Source organism: Sarcophilus harrisii, chromosome 4, assembly GCF_902635505.1.
Source record: "Sarcophilus harrisii chromosome 4, mSarHar1.11, whole genome shotgun sequence".
NCBI classification, from domain to species: Eukaryota; Metazoa; Chordata; class Mammalia; order Dasyuromorphia; family Dasyuridae; genus Sarcophilus; species Sarcophilus harrisii.
In genome coordinates this window covers 438776869-438793509 of record NC_045429.1, presented here as the reverse complement: position 1 = coordinate 438793509, position 16641 = coordinate 438776869, and the positions used below count along the sequence as shown (strand labels likewise).

Below are 16641 nucleotides of genomic sequence, written 5' to 3'. Positions count from 1 at the left end.
GCTGCACCCCCGAGCCCGTCCCAGACAAGACCCCTGTATGGGCCAAAGCCCCCGGGAGGGCTCAGTTAGAGATCAGCACCAGCAGCACAAGCCAGTCTGTCCGAGCTGCCGCCATGCTCGCCCCTCACCCCCTGCCCTGCCTTTCCTCCTGGGGTGCATGAACTGGCAGGAGCCTCTCCAGAGGGCCCAAGGGGAGGGCCTGGCGGTTGTGACCTGTGGGGGCCATCACCGCCTGCTCCTTCAGGTCACGGGGCAGCCCGTCTTCAGCCGGGGCCAGTGAGGGCAGGCTAAGGAGCAGCCTCCGCCTCGGGGTGGGAGAAGGGGCCAGCAAAGTGATACCCAAGGCACAAATCAAGGCTTCCCTGGGTCTCCCGGGTCTCGGCTCTTCCCAACGAGACCGGCCCGGAGGACGTGCATCCAGGTGACCCCGGGACAAGGGGCTCAGCAGGTGCCGCAGGAGGCGAGGCTCAGGCCTAGGGCTCCGCTCTTTGGCATCAGGCACGGATGGCATGGAGCCCGGCGGCCCTGCGGCCACCCGGGACGTGCCCTGGGAGCCCAAACGCCGCCCTGGCTGGGGGAGACAGAGATGGGCGAAGTCACCAAAGTGGAGAAAGCGGCTGCGCTTGCTCCGTCCCGAGCACGTCCCTTGCCTAGGCCAGGAGCCGGATGGCCCCGTTGTCCGAGCCCAGCAAGAGGTGGCGCTTGGTGGGCAGCACAGCTAGGCTTGTGAGCGTCCCCCGGAAGTTCTCGGAGCTCAGCTTGGTGGTGGCCTGCGAGGGCGGCTCCGTCAGGGAGCAGACGCCAATCTTGTTGGCCACGGTGCCCGTCACCACCTCGCTGCCATAGAGGTCGAAGGTGTGAATGGGGTCAGATGGGGACTTGTAGTGATGGGTGGGCTTCTGCTCCAGCTCTTTCCAGACAGTCAGGGAGTGGTCCGAGGAGGAGCTGATGAGGGTGCTCCCTTCCACCGCCTGCCCAGAGGGAGAGGGAGGCCACAGCGATCAGCCAGAAACTCGGGGGCCGCCCCACCCCCAGCTGGGCCTTGGCCATCAGTGATGCCTGGCCCCCAGAGCCCATTTGTGGGGACAGACTCAGAGCTCAGGAGGGGCTCAGGGTTGGCCTGCCAGGGAGGTCTGGGGATGCTCGGAGGCTTTCCCAGCTCAGCGAGCCCTCGCATGAAGGGAGGAAAGGCCCTCCCCGCCCAGATCCCCGACTGGCCGCCTTCCTCCTCCCCCTTCATCTTCCTCAGCAGCATGCTGAGGCTGGGCACGAAGAAGAGAGCTGGGGGTCCTGATTCCTGGGCCAGAACCTCCCCCACCCCCACTGTCACAAAGGCAGAGTCAGGGGGAGGAGAGAAGAGCCTGGACTCTGCTCAGCCATGCGGGGGCAGTAAACAGGCCTCCCCTGAGCTTTATTTAACCTCAACTAGGTCAAGGACAGAGACTGACCCCTGCCCCTTGGGGCCAGATAAATATGGACAAGGGTTACTCATTAGAGAGGGCCCCAGGGGGGCAGAAGTGACACCTCTCCTCCACTCCCACCGGCAAAGCCCCTGCCCCATGGAGATGCCCACTGTCAAGGCCTGGAGATTTCCAGGATGCTGAGTCTGGGAGTACAATGGCCAAATGTGGGCGGGACTTCAGTTCACACCTTGGCCTAATCTCGGGGCCTTGAACGCCAAGAAAGGGAGCCGGGGAGTGGGGGAGGCGGTCAGAAAAAGAAAGGGCCCAGCCCTGGTCTGTCCTGCCCACCCCCCAGCCAAGCAGCCCAAGCCATGGACCAAGATGTCCAGGCTGGGCCCGAGTGGTGGAGAGCGCACCTTAATCTGCAGGATGTCACCCTCGTGAGCCGGCCACCCTCGAAGGACAAGTCCGGTCCTGGTGTCCAGGAGCACCATGAAGCCTGTGGAGAAGCCCGCTACGACGCTTCGGCCACTGGGGCTAACGGCCAGGGATCGGACGAGGCCGGCGTTCAGGCCGCCCCCCAGGCGGAATTCGTGCTAAGGGGCCAGAGACAAGGGCTGAGGGACGGCCCAGCCCCCTCGTGGCCGGCCCGTGGCCCTCTCTGTGCTTCCCACAGACCCCCGGGGTCCCGGCTTCCTTTCCTGCCCCAGAGACCGAGTGAGAGGTGCCCTTGCTCTGGCACAGGGTTTCCTGGGGTCCCTCTGTCTGGGTCTCTATGGGCCCCCCACCTAAACCATAAGACAGGGGCCTCCTGCTACTTCCTTCCTGCACCCGGGCCCCACCTGCAGTCCAGGCTTCCGACAGTCCACGAACCGCAGGGTGGAATCAGCACTGGCCAGGGTGATGCTGGTGTGGGGGGCGGGCATGACAGCCACGGCAGTCCAGGGCGCCCGGCTGTCCCAAGCCTCCACTGTCCGCACCGTCTTCCCTGTAAGGGTGTGAGCACCAGGTCAGGGGGCCCGGGAGGCCAAGGGACTTGGAGGGCCAGGAGGTCCGGGAGACCAGGGGGCCCAGGAGGCCAGGGGGCCCAGAAGGCCAAGGGGGCCGGGAGGCCAGGGGGCCTGGGAGGCCAGGGGACTAGGGGGGCCAGGAGGGCAAGAGGCCAAGGGGTCCGGAAACCTGGGACAAAGGGGCCAGGGGGGGAATTGGGGGCCCAGGAAGGCCAAGGGGCCCAAGGGGCCAAAGGGGCCAAAAACCAAAAGGGGGCCAGGGAGGCCAGGGAACTAGGGTGGAGGCCCAGGGGACTAAGGGCCCAGAAAACCAAAAGGGGCCAAGGGTCAAGGGGCCAGGAAGGTCAAAGGGTCAGGGAACCTAAACTAAAGAAAGGAGGCCAAACCCAAACCCAAAACCAAGGAAACCTAAAGGCCAAACCCAAAGCCAAAGGGCCAAAACCAAACCTAAACCAAAATTCCCCAAAACCCAAAACCCAAAAGGCAAAACAAAAGGCCAAAACCAAAACTAAAGGGGCCCAAAAGGCCAAACCCCAAAACCAAAACCAAAAGGCCCAAAACTAAAACCAAAGGCCAAAACTAAAACCCAAAACCAAAACCAAACCCAAAAACTAAAACCAAAAGGCCAAACCCGGAAAACTAAACCCAAACCAAAACCAAAACCAAAAGGGGCCAAAGCCAAAAACCAAAGGCCAAACCCCAAAACCCCTTGCCCTTCCTCTCAAAGGTCTAAACACTTCAAACCCCTAACCCTCTAATCCCTCCCTGGGTCCAACCCTCCTTCTCTTGGACCCCTTGGCCCCCCCTTCTCTTCCTCTACCCCACCTCTGCCACCCAACTTGCCCGACCCCCCCAACCCCTCTAAATGGCCCGACCCCACCTCCCTAAACTTCTCTTCCCTCCGCAGGGTCCCGGGCAATCCCCCTCCTCCCTCAGCACAAGGCTCTGGCCTCCCCTTGGTACCCCACAGAAGTCAAAGGCAGGGCTTCCCCTGTAAAATCCCAAACGTAAACCGGCAATCACAACTCACCACCTGCCCTTAACCCCCTGACATAAATGCTCTTTGCTGGGAAGTAAACCAAGGCGGGCACCCGTCTACGTGGTCCCCTCCCCCAATTTCAGGCAAGGCCGGAACCATCCCTTCCTTCTCCCCGCTCAAAGGAAAAGGGTCCCCTGCCCAAGGCCCACCCCTTACAGCCCCGCATGGCCCAAAACTCTCAGCGGGATCTGGTGGGGAAGTAAAAGTTGCTTCAACGCCAATCTTTACCTGCCAGGAAACCAGCCAATTTCCGCTCCATCCTCCCTTCGGGGAAATCCCCGCTTCCAAAATTCTCCCTCCCTCGCCCCCTCCCCGAAACCCCCCCGCTGCCGAAAACGCCCAAACTCAAGGGCCGGGTTTCTCAAGGCCGGGTCCCCAAATCTGGATCCTTTGCCCACCAAGGACACTCCAAAGTGCCTGGTGGGGGCGTCATCGTGGGTCACCCCCCTGCTTTGCATGTCCTGCTCTGAGGAGGCACTGGGCATGGGGGCCAAGTTCATAGGGTCCTGGCCCACGGGACTGGCGCTCTCCAAATACTGCCCTGCCAGCTGCCCCACCAGCGCGTGGTTGGGGACGATCTTCTGGATGACGTCACCTAGATACGGCAGGAGGAGCAGCTCAGGCCCGGGGGGCCATTCCTGCCCTGGAGCCCAAAGCCCAGCAAGAGGGAGCCATGGGCCATACAGGCAGGACTCCAGGCCGTGGACATGCCCTGCCCTGGGCCCCCAAGAAGGGGCCCAGACTACCACTCAGCCCCCCCACCCCCCATGGGAAGAGCCCCTGGACACTGTTAATGGGCCGACCCAGAGGAACCAGAATCCGGGGATTCCTGGGCCAGAAACAACCTTAAAGATGACTAAGTCCAGCCCTGACTGCCAGGGAGACTGAACCCCCAAGAATGGGGGGGCCTTGCTTATTTGTCAGGGGCCCACCACAGTGTGCTGCTCTTTTCCCTGCGTGGGGCAAAGACCTGAGGGAGGGTGTCTGTGGCCTCGAGGCCGTGTGGCCCAAAATGGGAAAGGGAAGCCTTGGGGCCTCGGCCCTGAGGAAGCATCTTGGGCAGGACCTCCTGGAAAGCAGGGGCTTGTGGGAGGACAGGGAAGGAAGGGCAAGAAAGGCAGAAGGTGAAGGACAAGGAACCCGAGCCGGCGGCTCATACCCAGCAGGCAGGAGAAGGGCACGTAAGTCATGTAGGCCATCTCCAGAGTGAACACCTTCTGCAGCTCATCCAGCAGGGCCAGGTCCACAGGGCGCGGCTGCCCGTCCGAGAAGGCCAGCTCCAGCACCCGGGCCTCGCCAGGGCTCGGGGCCTCTGGCCTTGGCGCCTAGGGAAGACGAGGCCAGACTCCCAGCTCTCTGCGGGCCTGGCACGTTGGCCCCTGCCCCTCACAGCCCCCACACCCACCTGGCCCTGAAGCTCGTGCACCAGGGAGAACACCTGGAAGAAGGTGGCCACCGTCTCACTGAGGTGCTGCTGCACCATCTCCTGCCCGATGCGCAGGCAGATCAGGGCGATCAGGCTGATGGTCTTCACGCACAGAACGGTCCGGGCCTGGGAACCTCCAGGGAACCTGGGGGCGACACCACAGGTCACCCCCCACTGTGCTCCCTGCTTCCCCAGCCTGGCCCACCCAGGGCCGCAGGAAGCTGCACCAGAGTCCGGCCCAAAGGCTCTGGGACTCCCCCAGGAGGAGGGGTAGCGGGTATAGCGGCCATTACCTGGGAGGGGGGAAAAACTACCTCTCTGCTTCTTTCCTAAGTCTGTGTCCTTTTTGGGGGGCGTTTAAAAACATCCTGAGAAGAGGTCTCAAGGGTTCAGCAGGAGGGTTTGGGGCACAAAAGCATCGTGAATCCCAGACTTAGTTCAACTCCTTCACTTTACAGATGAAAACACGAGGTACAAAGAGGGGAAATCACATCCCCGTGATTTACTGTGGGTCACTTGGCTAGTTAGTGACAGAGCCAGGACCAGACCGAGCCCCCTAGGCCCCGGCTCCAAGCTGGGTCTCCCCCGCACCCCATCTGGGCCCCCAGAGCTCCCCCTGGAGGGGGCGCCTACCCTGTGACGAGGGAGGTCAGGGAGCTGAGCACAGGCAGGAGGACCTCGTGGCTGATGCGGGGCAGGATGTCCATCAACGTGGTGTCACAGAGGTAGACGATGATCTTCTGGGTCAGGGTCACTGCGGCCAGCAGCCCCGCCTCCTTGCGGCTATTCAGGCGGCTGGGCCCTCCCCCGCCTCCAGGAGCCACCTGGGACCAAGGAAGGGAAGAGCTGGGCCCCCCCAGCGCTCCCAGCCTGCTCCGGGACCCAGAGGAGGCTCCAATCATCTCCCCCCACCCTGGCCAGTGGCATCTAAGGCCCCGTCCCGACTAAATGAAGCCTCAGGGAGGTGGGGAGGGGCAGGGCACTGACCAGGTAGCTGATGTAGGGCAGGTACTGGTAGGTGAGGACGGGCTCCCCATAAAGGCAGGCCACGTGCATGAGGCAACTCAGCACGGGGGCCGACACCACATCTCCCAGGACTGGACGCTTCTGGTAGATGTTGCCTGAGTTCAAGGGGCTCGTGTCGCTGCTGCTGTTCCCCATGAACTGCTGCCTGGTGGGACCTGGGGGGGTGAGGGGCAAAGATGGGCCACAGCTGCTCTGGATGGGGCGGGGGAGGAAACTGAGTGGCTGTTACCCGGCGTTCAGGCAGAACCACAGAATCGGAGCCCAGAAGGATCCTGGCGTGCCTGCTCCTGCCCCCTGGCCTGGGGCCACAACCCAAGGACCCTCCCCACACAAACCCCAAAGGAGCGAGGGAGCCCCAGAGAGGAGCTGAGACTCCCGCCTAGAGGGGCCCTGGGGAAGGGGGAGGAGAGAGGCATAAGTGGGGTGCCCTGCCACAGCATGAAGGGATCTCGTCTCCTCCCCTGCCCTCCAACCCCCCCGCCTTCTCCACAGACATTACCAACATAGCAGGAAGTCAGCAGGCGCAGAAGGTTCCGAGCCACGTAGCGGGACGTGACGGTGGGGCCGAGCCTGGCGGAGAGCCAACGGACTGTCTTGCAGGCGGTATCTGTGGGGGGGAGCCAGGGCCTGGGGCCGTCAGATAACAACCTGCTGGACAAGGTGCACGCTCCACTCCGCCCTGCCCCAGCCGGCCTCCCGTGGACCTGAGCTCCCCAACCTCCTTCCCCGGTCCCTCGAGCCTCAGCTACTCCGCCTCCTGGGGGCAGAGCCGGGTCCGAGACTAGAAAGCCGGGCCCTTTCCTCCTACTCTAGTCCTGAGCGTCTGGCCCAGAGGGACCCCATTCAACCTCCTGGGAGCGGGCCAGAGAACTCACCCAGGAGAATCTTTTGCTCTTTGTCTTCAGACTGGTCTGTCAGGTCTTCTTCCTCCCCGTCTCCATCGTCATTGGGCAGACCGGCATCCACTGAGACACCCGTCTCTGAAAGGGGGAGCTCGGCCGCCACTGGGCTACCGTCCTGTTCCTCTTCCTCGTCCTCCTCCCCGGCTTGGTCCCCCTGCCCTGCACCCTCCGCCTCCTCCTCCTCCTCCTCGTCCTCTGACCCCTCACTCTGCTTCAGATCCTGACTACTCCTCTCCCGTGGCAGCCCCACTTCGTCCCCGGGCCGGTCCTCCCCCAGGGACGCCTCGCTGGGGCTGCTCTTGTCACTAAGCCGGCCCAGGCTGAGAGCTTCGGGCTCCGGAGGCTGGGGAGACCCTGACACGTACAGCCCTGCCTGGAAGTCCTCACTCTCCGGCAAGTCGGCCTGGTCGTGGAAGCTGACGCCCGACGTGTAGTCCAGGAGGCCCAGCCCCGATGAGCCGGAGTCCCCTTCCATTTGGATGGCCTCACCAAAGCTGCAGGGACTGGGACCCTCTTCCCCGTCTTCAATCTCCTCATCCTCTGCCACCCCCCCCAGGCACTTAGTCTCCTCCTGAGAAGTCTCCACCCCAGCCAGGACCTGAAGGACATGGGGCAGCAAGTGGGAAAGGAAGGCCTGCAGCCCAAGGCGAACCATCAGCTGGGCCACAAAGCAGTCGGTGTATAGGTAGAATCGGCCGTGCAGGTGGCTGGGGTTCTCGTAGGCCCCGATCAGAGGCTTCACCAGGTACTTGTTGGCATTCTTGGGCCCCAGGGCCTTAGCAATGGGCTCAAACAGGTACCAGGCTGCGTACACCGCGGTATGCTGCTCTGACATCAAGGAGAGCACGAAGGGGAGCAGGATTTCCAGGCCTTCGGGAGTGATCTCCCGCAGGATGCCATCCAACTGCTGCCACAGCTGAAACACCAGCTCTCGCCCCTGAACCTCGTCCTCCACTTTCCTCGTCTGGTACAGGAGGATGAACTTGTAAAGTGACGAGAAGTAAGAGGGAAAGGCGACAACCGAGCTGTACGGGCTGAGGAGCTGCGCGGGGCTGGGTGGGGGCAGGCCCTGGGAGATAGGCTTATAGGCAGAGAGCAGCCCCCTCCTGGGCTCCCCAGGTAGCAGAGGTTCCACAGGCTCGCTCAGCTGCAGGAGGGTCTCTAAAACAGACTGCAAGGGGACGGGGATCTCCTTGGGGTAGCGGGAACAGAGCCCACGGACGGTCAGGAAACGTTCCCTCAACGGGGCATGAGGGCGCAGCGTCCGCAGCCTGGCTGCAAACACGATTTCGGCCACAAGCACCCCCAGGGCCTGCATGTCCCTCTGAAGGAGATCCTCGAGCTTCAGGGCCGGCTCGGCTGGGCTATCTTCTGGGGCCTCCACTCTGCCACGAAGGCCTCTGGCCATAAAGTTGCCAAACTTCTCCAGTTCTTCCAGAGCTTGCAGGGGATTAAAGCCCTCGGGAAGGACAATCCTCCCGTCATCCCCCTCCCCTACATCTACCCCGGCAGCCTTGTTTCTTCGACCCAGCCGTGCCGTTGACGCTGATGAGAAAGGGTGGCCAGAGGCCTGCAAGGGAGAAGGGCAAGACTGGTCAGCAGCTTTGCCAGCCAGAGAGATGGAGTCCAAGGCCTCTGTTCCCTGTTCCAAGTCATCATCACCCCCAAGAGGCCGGTCTCCACCCCAGGAAGCCTCGCAGGGTGTGGCCTCCAGGACCAAACCGTTAGGCCCATCGGTCAGCTGGCCAGAGACATCTTCTCGACCAGCAGTCTCTCGGACTCTCTGGATGAGAGGCCTGGGGATGACTGGTGGCTCGGGGCCCAGGGCCGAGGGTCCCACCAGGCGCTGGGGATGGGGCTGGTCAAAGAGCTGCACCACACCGTAACTGGTCAGATGCGTGTGGTTATCTACGAGGTGCAAGCAAACATTCTTCTCCTTTACTGCCTCCTTGCCTTGCAGCTTGTAGCCAAAGGTGAGGTCGATCCAGTGATGAAGGTCTTGGGAAACTTCTTGGCTTTCCAGCAACGCCCGATGGGCCGCCACGAACTCCTCCCCTGAGCTATACCAGGATGGCACATCCAGGTCCGGCATATCTGGATGGATAGAGCGGAAGATGGTGGGATCGGTATAGAATTCGGGGATGCACTCGTCGGGGGTCCAGCTCTGCATGCGCTCCATGCTGGCTGGGTATTCGTGAGGCTCCCACTGGGCCCTCACGTGGCCACAGAGCACAGCGCGGGGCGTGCGCCGGGCAGTGTACACGTAGTAGGTGATGTCCGACAGCACGTCTGAGATGTGGTGCGGCACGTGGGGAGGTTCCCCGCCACTGCCACTGCCGCTTGCCACAAACGCCTGCCGGGTCATCTCATAAGTGAAATCTAGCTGCTTGTCCCCCTTGTTGAGACGGAATTTAGACTTGCGCAGATCTCGGAAGCGCCCATTCTGGGTGGTGAAGTCAACCACCCAGGGCAGCACAGGGTGGTAGTTGGGGTCTCCCCATCGGCGCCCCGCCAACCAGTTCAGCTGCATGAGGTAGTCGAAGTTACTGATTCGGCCGTGGACCCAATCTAGCACCAGCCTCCTAAGCTCTTCCTGGCAGATAGGGTCCCCAGGCCCGTCTCTCTTCCTGGGCTCAGGGGTACTCAGAGGCTCGGGCTCCATGATGTTGTTCGCACTAGGTTTCCCTTCTTCCTCTTCCTCAGGGGCTTCATAAGCGCTCAAGTCCGGCTGGAGCTGGCTGCAGAGTTTCTCATCCACAGCCACGTGGCACAGAGAGAGGGCCCCGCAGGCCAGGCCCTGCCGGTGGCAGGCCTCCATGGCCTGCAGCACGTGGAAGAGGAGGAAGAGCACTTTGGCGTGGCTGTTACTGAGCTTGGCCGGGCTGAAGGTGACCACGTCGTGCAGGCAGTACTGCACGCGGGGGTACACCACGTACAGCATCTCCGGGGACTCCAGGAGGGCTTCGGCCCGAAGGAGGTTGGGGCAGACCGCTGCGGCCCTGGGAGCGGAGGGAGCCTCCCGAGCGGGCGAGGAGCACTGGGCAGCCCTGCCCACCTGGAGGAAGGGGCAGCCATAAACCCTCTGCAGGGCCTGCCTCACAGCGCCCAGGGCAGAACCTTCGCCCGCAGCCGGGCCCCGCTGATAGGGCCGCCCGTAGGCCCTGTAGGCGCCGTGCCACAGATTGCGATAGTTCTGGGCAGCCGTGTCCCGCATGAATCTGGTCAAAGTCTCGGGGACCCCCGCGGGCTCCTCCGAGGGGGGGCCGGAGCCCAGAGCCAGCGGGTAGGCCAGCCTCCGCTTGCGCAGCGCGTGGATCTCCACCCGCGTCCAGCCGGCGGGCAGCCTCTGCACCGAGCGCTGGAGCAGGCTCCTGGTTTCGGCCTCGCCCAAGCCCTCCACCCGGGGGCAGGGCGCGGGGGGCACCCTTCTCTCCCGGAGACTCGCCAGCCAGCGGACGGGCACCAGGGCCACGGCACAGGCGCCCCCCGGAGCCAGGGCCAGCTGCCGGCAGTCCACGCCCAAGTCGCTCTCCACCTGCTGAAGCAGCCCCTCCATGTCGGAGGAGGAAGCGGGCGCCGGGATCCTAGGGGAGAACAGAGACAAGCCTCAGCTCCGACAGCGGAGCTCCTCCTTCCTGCTCAGACTTTGCGCCGGCGCCCCCATTTCTTCCTCGGGCCCGCCCCCCTGCCCCCTTCCTGCCGCGCGCCCCTCTCGGCCCGCTGCGGCCCAGCGCTCCCCTCCCCCCCCTCCCCTCTTCCTTCCCCTTTCTGCTCCTGGCCCCTCTCTCTCCCCTCTGTTCTGTCTCTTCCTCTTTCCCCTCTCCCCCTCCTCTTTCCCCGCCTCCCCTCCGCCCCCACCGCAAGGCTAACCCTGCTCAGGCCGGGCCGGAGCCGCGGCCGCCCTCACCAGAGCTCCGGGACCACTCAGCCGGGCGCTCCGGGAGCCAGAGCCCATTAGGCGCGGGTACCAGCCATGACGGGTCAGCTGACGCGGGTCACGTGACCGGCCCGGCCTGGGAAACAAGCGCACGTGGCCCGGCTCCGGAGGGGCGGGACGGGGCGGGGCCGAGGGCGGAGTTGGGCGCCGCGAAAGTGAGGGGGCGGAGCGACCGCTCTGGCGCCCTCTTTCCCGCGCCCGCGCTCCAAAAGGCGGAACCTCAGTCGCCCCGCCCCCGCGCTCCGGTGGGCGGGGCAGCTCGCGCGCTTCTTGTGCCCCGCCCGCTCGAAAAAGAGCGCCTCCCCCCATCCCCTCAGCCCTACCTAGCCTCCCGGAGAATCCTGGCGACCTCCCCATGCCCTCCCTGCTTTCCGGGGCCGGTCATTGCCTCCTCCTAAAGCTCCCCCTCCTTACACGTCCAGCCACGTGCCCGATTCCCAGTCCGGACTAGAACCCAGGCCCCGGGGTCCGTTCCATCCCCCCCAGATCTATTGGGATCAAGCCCTGCCTCGATTTCTCCCCGCGAGAAATGGACACGCTTCCCAGAGCTGGGGAGGGAAAGGCCAGAACTGCCCGGTCAGCGGAGAAGGGGCCTGGCCGGGAAACGCCAGGACATTGCTTGGTCAGCTAGAATGACGGAGTTCAAAGGTCCGCGTCGCAGAAAGCGCCCGGTCCCTTGGGAGAAAGGGCACATGCTTTAGACGCGCCTTTGCATTCGAAGAGGGACCGTCTCCAAAGGGGGGGCCCCCAGGAGGACCGGCGCGCCAGCGTAACATCTGACTTCCACCGCCTTCCCCAGTTCTGAGAAGCAGGCCGGCCCCCGGATCAAAGGGACGGGCCGGAAGTCACACCGCGCTCTAACAAACCGCCTCCCTTTGCGGGCGCTGGCAGCTTTCCTTAGCGCGCCCTGCGCTGCTTATGGTCAGAATAGGAAACGTCGGACTAACTCCTCCCGTTCTGCTCCCTCCTCCGGCCTGAGCGCCTGGCCTCCCACCTTACCCAAATCTTGGGGTGCACTGCCCTCTAGTGGCGGCACTTTATACTTCGAGATGTGGCCCGAGCCCTATCCACCTCTACCCCCCCCCCCCACGCCCATCCCAATTCAAGCCCCCTTCTCTATGCCTGAAAGACGCGGAGAAGCTGCTTGCTGCTTCTGGGACGTAGGTTCCTATTAACCCCAAATCCCAAAGTCTCACTCCTGTCCCATCCCCTGGAGACTTTCAGGCATTCTCTCCCCAACCCACTCCCACGCCAAAATAACCCCCCCCAAAGCAAAAAACACCCCAGCTTGGGAAAGTTAGGAACGAGCGTCGCGCTCCTTCCCCCCGAGCCCCAAGGAGATCGTATTTTGGCCAGACAAAAAATAGAGCAGCTGCCCCAGCGCTGGCCCCATCATGGGTGGGATTAGTTCTTATTGGTCGGAGAAGAGGGGAGGAGGGAGATCAACCAAGAGAGGTGCCTGCCCAGCTGGGGGAGGAATTGGGTAGGGTTCCAGCGGAGGGGCTCAATAATACTCTACTGGGATTTGGGATGAGAGACTGGAGGGGAGGGCTTTGGTAAGACTCCCTAGCTCTCTCCGCTTCGGCTGCAGCCTTGCCCTTCATCCCCTCCACCTCCCTGCCCTGGGACATCCAAGTCAGTCTGAGGTCCCAGGAATTCACACTTGGCTTGTCCCAGAATGACCCCGACTCCCTGCCAAGGACTGGGTGGAGCCAGGCTTCCAAGGACAGGGTATTTACCTGGGCTCCATTGTTGAGCCTTCCAGCCAAGGCTCCTGAAAGATGGAGTTGGGGTGGGGAGGAAACCTGGCATCTGCTACTACTATTAAGGTATATTGTGCCCACAGCCATTGGAAGGGCCGACGTTAGCCCAGATCTTTGGGAGCGTCCTAGGTTGGGGTAGGGACACTTTCCCAAAGTGGGGACGCTTTTCTAAGGGTTGGAAGCTCTCGGGGGTAAGCGCAGAAGTCAAAATGGTTGACAGCCGTCCGAGAGAGGGAGGGGGCTTCCCTGAAGAGCCTCAGCAGGGCGTGGGGACGCAGCCAGGAGTCGCGCGCCCCCTTGGGCGCTGGGCGGGCTAGGCTCCTTACCGACTCCCCCTCCCATCACTTCTCCAGTTCCCCCGCTTCTCCCTGCCCTGCCCAGAGGAGGCGTTCCTCCACTGACAGCATTGACAGGAAATGCCTCTCATTCCACCCCCCAGCTCTGGGGCTCCCGGGGATGGACAGAGAGCCCTCCCCCTCCCCCTCCCCGCCTCAGGAGAGAGACGTAGCGCAGGGTCCAGGCAGGACCCCCGGGGAGGGAAAGAAAATGGGTGGGGGGTTTGGGGTCCAGCTCTTCTCCACCTCCCTTCCCCAAGGGGCCGTCACGTGTGCGGCAGGGGGGAGGCAGGAGGGGGGGATGTGGAAACAGCTGATTCGTCCAGAGGTCACACACTTTCCAGCAATCAGCTGTAACCAGGACTAAAAGCAGGAAGTTTCCTTAAAGGGACAAGCTGCTTCTGCCCCGCCTGAGTCCCAAACTCTAAAAGCTGGGGGAGCCCCGAGGCTAGCCTAGCCTCCTGATTTGACGGATAAGGAAAGTCTTTTCCTCTATCTCCCTCCAAGCCTAGTCTCAGCTGAAGAAAATGTCGAGGATTCCCTTTCCCTGGCATTGGAAAGAGATCCGGCCTGAGGAAGGAAAGGCTGGCTTTAATTGAGCAAGCCATCATCCCGCTCAGCCTCAGTTTCCTCGTGTTACAATAAGGGGGAGGGGTTGAGCCCATAGGGCGCTCCGGTCCTTTCCAGCTGTAAATCCTTAGCCTTTAATTCTGGCGGAACAATCAGTTCCTCCCCCTCACCCCCAGGTAGGTCTCTTTAAATAACCTGTAAAGTCATCGACTCGGAGTCGCTTTTGCCAAGTCATTGGGTTCAGCTAAGTTTGCCCGTCCCTCCCACTCTGGGCCCCGATTGGTCCCCGGGGAAGAAGCTGCTTCCTTATTGGCCTCCACCTTTGCAACAGCTCCTAGCCCGAGTCTAGAGAAAGGTTTTTTTCTTTTTGCCGAAGGGAGGGGTGAGGAAGGAGGGAGCGGGAGCAGGCCCCCTTCAGCCCGGCTAATTCCCGGGTTTGTGGCAGGAAGCCGCCCCCACCCAGCTGAAGCATCTCCTCAGAGGCCGTCCCGGGGGAGGGTTGGAGTTGGGTTATTGCAGGGCTGCAGCCCCTGTGCCCAGGGAGGGGCGTTAGAGCGATTCAGAAATCAAAACCGGTGAAGGTAGTTAGGGCCGGATGGAGCCTGCTCTCTGTGCCCACTCACGCCGCCCCGCAGATTTTCTCCATTCAGGGGCCTTAAAGTGAGGTTCCTTGGCAACACTGATGCTCATCCCTGCCCCATCTCCCTCTTCTAGGAAATTGAGGAGGAGGCTGGCCAGGTTCTTCACCTCCCTCCCCACCCCCCACTCTCGCCATAGCGGGTGAACACGGTTGGGGGGAGGGCTGTGTTTATCCAGAGGCCAGGCGGTGTCCACCAGGGGACTCCACTCAGTCTCTGCTCTGGCTGCCTCGGGACACGAGTTCTTTTCCCTCCACGTGTCGAGGCCTCTCCTTTCCAGCCACCCTTCCCTCGGGGGGTTCCTGCCCCAACTTCTTCCACTTCTCAGAAGCAACTGAGTGGGAATCCCCGCCTGCCCTGCCACCTCGCCCGTTCTTGGGGCCTGTCTAAGGGGAGCAGACTTTTCTCCTGGGGGGAGGGGCGCTGGCCCTTTAAGGACTTTCCTGGGCTAGGATCCGGGTTGCGTTTAAAAATGCCAACTCACAGAGCGCCCGGGGTGCTGGGAACTGTAGTGCCGGCGCGAGAACTACGCTGGCCGTCATGCACTGCGCCCACCATCACTTTTCTTCCTCTTCGTCTCCAAGTAGTTGATTGGCTTTGCGGGGCGCTAATCAAAACAGGAGGTCCGATTTAAGGGCTGGGTGAGGGTCTTTCCACCTATTGGCCATCTCGCGAGTTGGGAGGCAGGGTTGAAAGATGCTTTGCTCGACAGGAAGGGGATGACCTCGGTGTCAATCAGAGCTGAAATGGCCTTGTAGGCGGGGATGGGGGCGGGGTTGGGGCGCCCCAAGGCGTGGCCACGCTCGCCAGCGGCGGGCGGTGATTGGTTGAGGGCGGTGCAACCGGGTGTCGTGCGTCACGACGCCGCCAGCTGATCGGAGGCTGGAGCCGGTGTGTGCGGGGCGCTTGGGAGAGACGGCGGCGCCGGCCGAGGGGAGCGGACGCGTGGGACCCGCTCCCTCCTAGTCCAGCCCGCCCCCCCCCCCCCCCCCCCCAGCGCTCGGGCTCCCGCGCCCTCGCCCTCGTCCCGGACCAGGTGGGTGTGAGCCGTGGGCGCCGCGCCGGGAGCTGGGTCCGGGCGGGCAGCGGGGTCTGTTGGCCACACCCTTGCACTCCGGCCGAAGAGGGGGCGGCGAGGTGGGTGGGTGCCAGCCCCGGGAGAGGGGCGTCAACCCAAGTTTGGTCCGAGGGAGGTTGGCAAGCGATAGTCCCCCCGGGAGGGGGTGAATTGGGTGGGGGAGATTCAGTCCTATCAGATGGTACTGGGGAGCCAGGGCGGCCCCGCCGCGGGCCCAGCAAAGACCGGGGTCCTGGGTCTAGGACGGGAGCCGGCGTGGCGTCCGGCCCGGGGTAAGTTCACGGATGGGGCCGGACCGGACCGGGCGGGATCCGGCGGGAGGGTCGCTCCTCTCTATCCTCCCCCCCCCGCCCATCTCCTAGCGAAGGCTCGGCCACTGTCCCGAGTCCGTCCCCTGTCCGGGGAGGGGTCGCTAGACGGGACGGCCCCTCCCCTCCGGGGGAGGAGTGGGGGAGCCTTATGTAAAGGGGGGGTAGTTGGGGGGGGGCGGCGGCGGCGCGGGGTCTTATGCAACTCCCAGGCTAAGGTTTCATTTGGGGGGATGGGGGGGGCCTAGAAACTCTTTCTCCCCTCCCCCTCTGCCCCTTCTCTGGCCCGGCGGGCTCGGCCTCGGAAAGGTCACCTCTGCACCTCCCCCCCTGCCCCGCCCGAGTGAGCGGCCCCCAACCCAGGCCCGGCCCTGACCGCCCGAGAAGCCGGCTGGCTGGGTGGGGCGGTCTGAGTTAGTCATCACTGGGCTCCCTTCCCCGCCTCCTCTCGGCGTTTCTCCTCCCTCCACTCCCCTACTATTGGCCTCTCCCGGTGGCCTCCCTGCGATCTTCCCCCACCCTTAAGACCCAGTCGCTGACTCCAGCTGCCACCGCGGCTCGTCCTCGGGGCTGTCCGGGCGCCAAGGGGGTGATAGAGTAACTGGCCACTGCCCTGGTCCGGTCCTGCCTCTCTGCCAAGGGCACCTGCCCGGCCCAGGACCGTCCGCAGGAGAGCTTGTGGGCCGGGGAGGGGGCGACGCAGAGCTCGCTACAGAGGGCACATTCTCTCGGGCTCCCTCCCTGGGGAAGCTGCGCGCCGGGTTTGCCCCCGGCCCCTGGCCCCCTGCCGGGGAGCAGAACCCGCCCGGGTACTGGAGGTTTGGAGGGAGCGCTGCCCTCCCGGGAAGGGGGCCGTGCCCTTGGACTAAGCCAGGGCTGGGGGTTGGGGGGGGGCGACTCCCGAGCCCAGCCACGCCCCCAGCCCCCTCCCTGGGCCATGCTGCAGGGCCGTGGCTTTTCCTGCTGATTCATGCGTTGGAACCTGGGGGCGGGGCCTGGGACTTGGAACAAAGTTCAGACACGGAGGGGCCGGCAGACAGCCTGGAATTCATACCAGATGTACCCGGAATGCGCGAGCGGAATGCCTGGCATCCGAGAGGCCTGGAGAACCTGCCCATCCACCCGCCCCCTGCTGCCCTCCGCTCGGGCCCCTCGCCTGAGTCACCCTCCCCCTGCTGGCTTCCTCCCGAGCCCCTGAGCCCTGGC

At 63.7% G+C, this 16641-nt stretch overlaps 2 protein-coding genes across 3 annotated transcripts; both read right to left on the bottom strand.

The window, feature by feature from the left end:
* Window positions 1-611: 611 nt before the first annotated feature.
* On the bottom strand, window positions 612-2413 carry LOC116423662 (WD repeat-containing protein 81-like; the record flags this gene model as incomplete). Its single annotated transcript, XM_031968741.1, has 3 exons — window positions 612-971; window positions 1820-1999; window positions 2246-2413. Coding segments are annotated over 3 exons (669 nt in total), but the record flags the coding sequence as incomplete, so codon positions are not given.
* Window positions 2414-4226: 1813 nt separating this feature from the next.
* WDR81 (WD repeat domain 81) lies at window positions 4227-14672 on the bottom strand. 2 transcript variants are annotated; one of them, XM_031967791.1, is made up of 7 exons: window positions 14534-14672; window positions 6780-10390; window positions 6404-6511; window positions 5866-6059; window positions 5512-5702; window positions 4858-5023; window positions 4227-4777 (listed from the first exon to the last, which is right to left on the bottom strand). In XM_031967791.1, exons 1-7 carry the CDS (start codon window positions 14605-14607, stop codon window positions 4373-4375), a joined length of 4749 nt encoding a protein of 1582 aa, XP_031823651.1. In that variant the 5' UTR covers window positions 14608-14672; the 3' UTR covers window positions 4227-4372. The 2 variants fall into 2 exon arrangements, with proteins under 2 accessions (XP_031823651.1, XP_031823652.1); XM_031967792.1 differs by lacking the exon at window positions 14534-14672 and adding an exon at window positions 10714-11647.
* Between the last annotated feature and the right edge of the window lie 1969 nt (window positions 14673-16641).

Excerpts from the sequence above, each read along its gene's own strand:
- WDR81 (XM_031967791.1), bottom strand. The coding sequence starts at position 14,607 with ATGGTGGGCGCAGTGCATGACGGCCAGCGTAGTTCTCGCGCCGGCACT. Across the intron at positions 6,512-6,779 it reads AGAGCAAAAGATTCTCCTGG|ATACCGCCTGCAAGACAGTC; the intron begins GTGAGTTCTCTG and ends TCCCCCCCACAG. Across the intron at positions 5,703-5,865 it reads TGCCCTACATCAGCTACCTG|GTGGCTCCTGGAGGCGGGGG; the intron begins GTCAGTGCCCTG and ends CCTTGGTCCCAG.